This window comes from Nyctereutes procyonoides, unplaced genomic scaffold, assembly GCF_905146905.1.
Source record: "Nyctereutes procyonoides isolate TBG_1078 unplaced genomic scaffold, NYPRO_anot_genome, whole genome shotgun sequence".
Classification (NCBI taxonomy): Eukaryota; Metazoa; Chordata; class Mammalia; order Carnivora; family Canidae; genus Nyctereutes; species Nyctereutes procyonoides.
The window spans coordinates 40,781,560-40,787,559 of record NW_026575126.1 but is presented as its reverse complement, the minus strand read 5'-3'; the positions used below and the strand labels follow the sequence as shown (position 1 = coordinate 40,787,559).

At 55.2% G+C, this 6,000-nt stretch overlaps 1 protein-coding gene across 4 annotated transcripts in view; it reads left to right on the top strand.

Moving 5' to 3' along the window:
• The first annotated feature begins 826 nt into the window (after positions 1-826).
• CORO7 (coronin 7) overlaps positions 827-6,000 on the top strand; it is a 66,963-nt gene continuing 61,789 nt past the window's right edge. For all 4 annotated transcript variants that reach the window (XM_055340763.1, XM_055340762.1, XM_055340765.1 and 1 more), the window contains exons 1-3: positions 827-977; positions 3,727-3,823; positions 5,024-5,098. In XM_055340763.1, the coding sequence (XP_055196738.1) occupies positions 918-977; positions 3,727-3,823; positions 5,024-5,098 (232 nt within the window). In that variant the 5' untranslated portion in view covers positions 827-917. The remainder of the gene's footprint in view (positions 978-3,726; positions 3,824-5,023; positions 5,099-6,000) is intronic.

The window sequence follows — 6,000 nt, the reverse complement described above, 5'->3', positions numbered from 1 at the left end:
TTAAAGGTATCCTCCACGGGCACCTGGGTGGCTTAGTGGTTGAACTGCTGCCTTTGGCTCAGGTTGTCTTCCCCGGGTTGTGGGATCGAGTCCCCACATCAGGCTCCTGCGGAGAGCCTGCGTCTCCCTCTGCCTATATCTCTGCCTCTGTGTCTCATGAATAAATAAATAAAAATTTAAACAAAAATAAAAATAAAGGTATCTTCCATTTCTCTCACTTTTCTCCCTTTCCATTCATTTGTAAATCATACTTAGTTTCCTGGCAGGTGTCACTCCTACCCCAAGGCGCCCAAGGCCTGCAGCCAAGACATGCCCTAATGCGGGGATGCTGCAGGCCCCACTGCGGTCATCGGTCATCGAGCCCACCTGGCCTAAGCAGGAGGGGTGAGGGGGACGGGCACCGCGGCAGGGATGCGCATCAGGCCTGAGCTCCCCTCTCCCCTTCCTTCCCCCAGGGCCGCCCGCTGTGTGTGTGACCGCGGCCAGCGGCTCCTCTGTCCGGAGCGCGGTCCGCGTCCACTTCTGCCTCCCTCTCCGCCCGGAAGAGGCCACGCCTCGCACGCCGGAGAGCCTCCTCAGGGAAACGCCTGACTCCAAAACCGGGACTGTGCCCCCAACGCCCGCGCGCGCCACACGGGGTCGGAGGCGGACAGCGCGCCGCACGTGACCTCCCCGCCCGCGCAGCCAGCTCGCCGGCTTCGGGGCGTGGCCTCGCAGGGCGGCCCCGCGGCGATTGGTAGGGGGCGGGGCCTGGTGGGCCGGAGCGGGCTGCGATTGGCCGGGGGCGTGGCCGGGCGTGGCCGCGGGTGGCCGCGGGCGGGTGGGGTCGGAGGCGGTGGGAGTCGCGGCTGCTGTCCGTGCACCTGAGAGCCGACGCCCGGGCCCTCGAAGCTGCACCCATCGTCGTCCCCGTCGCCATGAGCCGCTTCAAGGTGTCCAAGTTCCGGCACACGGAGGCGCGGCCGTCCCGTCGCGAGGTGAGCCCTGCCCGTGGGTCCCTGCGCCCCTGCCCCTCCCCCCCGGGCTCGGCGCGGGTACCCCGGAGCCCGCCTGCCCCGGGGCGCCCCCTTCAGGCCCGGCCCGGCGGCCCGGCTGTTCGGCGCACTCGGAGGGCAGAGTCCGGGGCTCCCGCGGCCGGGGCTCTCTCTGGCCGCTCCGTGGGCGCCGCCGCCCGCGGGCTCGCCCGCCTCGCCCCGGGACCCCCGAAGCGGTGCAGCCGCCCGGCGGAGGCCTGAGGCCTGCGAGGCTGCCTGCTTTCCCGGCTTCCGGTCGGCCTCGCCGCGGAGCCGGGGCTCGGGCGCTGCGGGCCCCCGCTCCGCCACGAACGGCCCTGCCCGAGGCTGGGCTGCGGGAGAGATGCCTCCGTCTCCCCTGGCCTTGGCGAGTCCGGGTGTGTCAGCCCAAGAGCCAGAGCTCCTCAGAAAGAGTCGCGCCCCTCCCTCGGGTTTCCGCCGGCGCTTCCTTCTCGCGCGGCTGGCGCAAGAGCTGCTCTTCTCTTACTGGGGTGATGCTGCCTGCGGCCGGGTGGGGTCTGGGGAGGCCCGAGGAGGCGGGGCCCAGAGTTAGAGCTGAGCCAGGTGTTGGGGGGACCCCTCGGGCCCCTGCAAGGGCAGCCGGCCTGAGGACGGGTGCGCTTCAGAGATGCTGCCAGTCCTGCTCTGCTGCTCCCGATGTTATTGGGCAGGCGTAGGAACTGACCTCCAGTAGCCCCATCAGGAGCAAACGCACAGCAAGCAGGGTAGCCTGGGGCAGAAACCCTGTTTTCATGCTCTGGACGGTATTTCCTCCGTACTTCCGTGTGCTCCGGAAACCACAGCTGTGGACACCGCAGCGCTTTCTTTCCTCTGGGCTGCTTACAGTCTTGTGAGGGAGACATCCAGCAGGCAGATAGGCCTGCAAGGGCATGACAAGTTTTAGTGAATGCACAAGAAGGGCTGGGCTGGATATGGAGGTAAATGGCCACGTGGAAGTTAATCTTGATAGAGTGGTCAGGGAAGGCTGTAGGAAGGAGATGATATTTAAGCCGAGGCCAGAAGAGTGAGAAGCAGCCAGCTACAAGAAAAGTGGGGTGGGAAAGAGCCTGGTGGGGGAATAGAAAGTGGGCCAGAGTGGATGGAGGGCAAAGATGGGGAAGCGGGGTGTCAGATGAGTCCAGAGCAGTGCTGCAGAGCCCTGAGGACCACAGGAAGAAGTTGGGTTATTTTTTGAGTGCAGTGGGGAACCATTAAAAGGTTGAAAGCAGGGCGGCCTGGGTGGCTCAGCGGTTGGGCACCTGCCTCCAACTTGGGTCATGATCCCGGGATCCAGGATGGAGTCCCACATCGGGCTTCCTGCATGGAGCCTGCTTCTCCCTCTGCCTATGTCTCTGTCTCTCTCTCTCAGTCTGTGTCTCTCATGAATAACTAAATAAATCTTAAAAAAAAAAAAAAAGGTTGAAAGCAAAGCAAGGGGTGGAGAAGGTGCTCAGATTCACATTAATACTGTCTTTCTGAGTGTAGTAAGCACTCCTGGAATGGATCTGGGGTATACTCAATGGGCCTTGGGGCTTGTCCCAGGTGGATCTTAGTCCAGCAAGGTAAACAGATAAGCATGAGACCAGAGATTACAGATAGAGCTTTAGACAGTTTAGGTCAGTGAGGTGGGAGGGGGGCGGGGAATGACACACAGGTGATCTTTTCTCCTTTTCTTTCTTTCTTTCTTTCTTTCTTTCTTTCTTTCTTTCTTTCTTTCTTTCTTTCTTTTTTTCTTTCTTTCTTCTTTCTTTTTTTAAAAAAATATTTTATTTATTCATTCATGAGAGACATAGGCAGAGGGAGAAGCAGGCTCCCTGCGGGGAGCTCAATGTGGGCTTTGATTCCGGGACCCCGGGGTCATGCCCTGAGCCGAACGCAGACGCCCAACCACTGAGCCACCCAGGCGTCCCTGTTCTCCTTTTCAAAGATATTTCCTGTCACTCTATTTGTACAGTAAACATGAAATAATGCAAGATAATATTGTTCTACCCCCCACAGGTGAACACTTAAATAGAAACTTGCACGTGGTGGGCGGTTTCTGGTGCCCGGTTGCATGGGCCAGGAAACAAGGGTGTTCAGTTGTCATGCCACAGGGAGGAGTGTCACATAGTGCTTTGATACCAACAGAAAACATTTGGATCTTGCTGATCTTAGTTTCAAAAAAGTGGTCCCTTGCCTCTCAGTATGTGGGGATGTTAACATTATTGCCTTTTCTCAGGGGTGCATCCTTCACCTTTCTGTGAGACGCTGTGAAGAGTCCTTGATTTGAAGTTGAATGTTTTTTTTCTGGGGCTTACAGGACACCCCTGTATTTGGTGGAGGCTTCAGCAAGGCCCTGGAGGAAGCTGAATCTGTCTTCTGTCTTACGTGCTCACTTCTGCTTTCTCTGCTTCTCTCTCTCCCTCTTAACAGAATCACCCCTGTGGCCTCTTGACTTCATTTATCCTGAGCTTCTTCTGACAGTCATCTCTTCCTTATTAAATCAGAGAACTGACTTAATAGGTCATATTACCCCCCCTTATGACTTAGGTTATCATTTTAATAATATTTTGCATATTCTGAGGGAGTACATAAGTGGAGACAGAGTTAGATCCAAAAAAAATGGATTTCTAATGGTGCAGCCTTAAGGTAAAGTTCTTTGGATTATAACCCAGCCCCTGGTTTAGTTATGGGCAGAGACCTGGCTGTCACAATTCTTATTCTTTATTTTCAGGCCTGGATCAGTGACATTCAAGCAGGAACAACAGCCTCATGTGGGAACCATATCAAATCCAGCTGCCACTTGATTGCATTTAACTCTGACCGTCCAGGTAGGGAGGTGGACATGGATGTGGAGATTCAGAAATTGTCACCCTAATTTGGATGGGGAAGAAGGGCAGGCTCATTGCAGGCCAGAGGCTTGGAGCATCTTCGTGGGGCTTAGAGGTCGGCATCATTGTACAGTAATCAGATTAATTTTAATTCGAGCATGTGTGGAAACTTTATATAAACCACACTGTGGTTTTTTTTTTTGTTTGTTTGTTTTTAAAAGATTTTACTTATTTGGGCAGCCTGGGTGGCTCAGCGATTTAGCACTGCCTACAGCCCAGGGCGTGATCCTGGAGACCTGGGATCGAGTCCCATGTCGGGCTCCCTGCATGGAGCCTGCTTCTCCCTTTGCGTGTGTCTCTGCCTCTCTCTCTGTGTGTCTCTCATGAATAAATAAATAAAATCTTTAAAAAAAAATTGTACTTATTTACTTGAGAGAGAGAGACCACTTGAGTGGGAAGGGCAGAGGGAGAGGGAGACTCTCCAGCAAGGCTCCACACTGAGCGTGGAGCCTGACATGAGGCTCAATCCCAGGTCCCTGAGCTCATGACCTGAGCTGATATCGAGAGTCAGACGCTTAACTGACAGCCACCCAGGCACCCCTGGCTGTGGTTTTTAGAGGAGGCCAGGACACAAGGATAGGACTGCCCCCTTTGTTTTCAGCTGTCCTCATCTGGGAGTCTGGATTGGCTGGGATCCATAGGAACACCAAGATTTGAAAAGCATCCTGTGTGTGTTGGGACTTTTTTGGTTGCTAGTGATAAATCGGGCCTTAAATGGACTTAAACAAAACTCAGATACTTCTTTGGCTGGTATAAGTAAGAAGTCCAAAAGTTTTAGGCAGAGCTGTATCCGGACGCTCACATGTGCCATCAGCCTTGAGCTGTGTGCTGTCCTTCAACTCTGCTGTCCTTTCTCAAGTAAAGCTGGGAAAAATGGTAATTGGTGGTCCTAAGCTGACCTCATATGACCCACTATGCCAAAAAGAGACCACCTTTTTCTCTAATATCTTCCATACATCTTCTGTCACAGAAGATTCTCATATGGGTTAAGAAAATAATCTTGGACCAATCACTGTGTGATTGGTGGAGACTCTGGGGAGGTCCAAGGCTGAGCTTTTGGGTCTTGTGTCCTCTGGGAGCCCTGGGCAACAGACGGTTCCCATTAGGACTGAAGTCAGAGCCCCTGTGTTTGCTTGACAGGTGTGCTGGGCATTGTGCCTCTGGAGAACCAAGGAGAGGACAAGAAACAGGTGACCTATCTCGGCTGCCATTCGGGTGAGTGGAGACTGGACCGAGGAAATCTAGAACTTGCTCCTCCCTCCCCGGGTGCAGGGATTCGTACGCACCTGGTGCCACAGCCCCATGGTTTGCCAGGTTCCTCCTGCTGTCCTCACTGAGCATTCGTGCAGATGCTGTCCATATTAGAAGGCTGGGTCCTGGTTGAGAATTCCGCTGGGGCAAAGAGAGGGGAAGTTGAGTGCTTCAGGTTGTCCAGGTGAGAGGAAGGGGATGTGCGCTGGCCAGCACCAGGCTCCAGGCTGATGCTGGCTCCCTGTCACTGTGGAGGACCCAACCTTATGCGGTTCTCAGCCCTGCAGACCCCAGCAGACCACCCCTCACCCACTAGGCCCCCTCTCCAGCCAGGCTGCTTAGTGTCTTCAAGGGGGGGCCTGGCTGGGCTTTGGGGCTGGAGACAGGCCCTCACAAAGAGAGCTTTTGTGTGCTGCAGCTGCTTCTGGGGGCGCCCGGCAGTCTGCCTGGCAGCCTGCCCATTCTGTGGGAACAGCTCGCTCTCCCTGGGCCACGGCAGCACGGGCCCAGCTGCCTCCTGTCTTCGTGTCCAGCTGCTGTGGCTGTGGGCCAGCCCCTCTGGCTTGCATTCCTGGCCACCTCTTGGGCAGCCTTGGGTGAGGGAAGGGGCTGAGTCTTGGTCCCCTGTCTGGGTGTGCAGCTCAGTGTTGGGGTCCAGGTGATGCAAACAGCAGCTGATAAAGGAACAATGGTGAACATCGGGCAGGAGCTCTCCATGTGCTGAGAATGTTGTCTGTATTTTCTCATCTAATTCTTTCTTAAAGCCTTTTACAAGTTTATTGAGGCATGGTTTATGAACCGTTAGCAGACTTGTTTTAAGTGAAGAATTTGATGACTCTTAGGGAAGTTACAGAGTTGGGTATCCA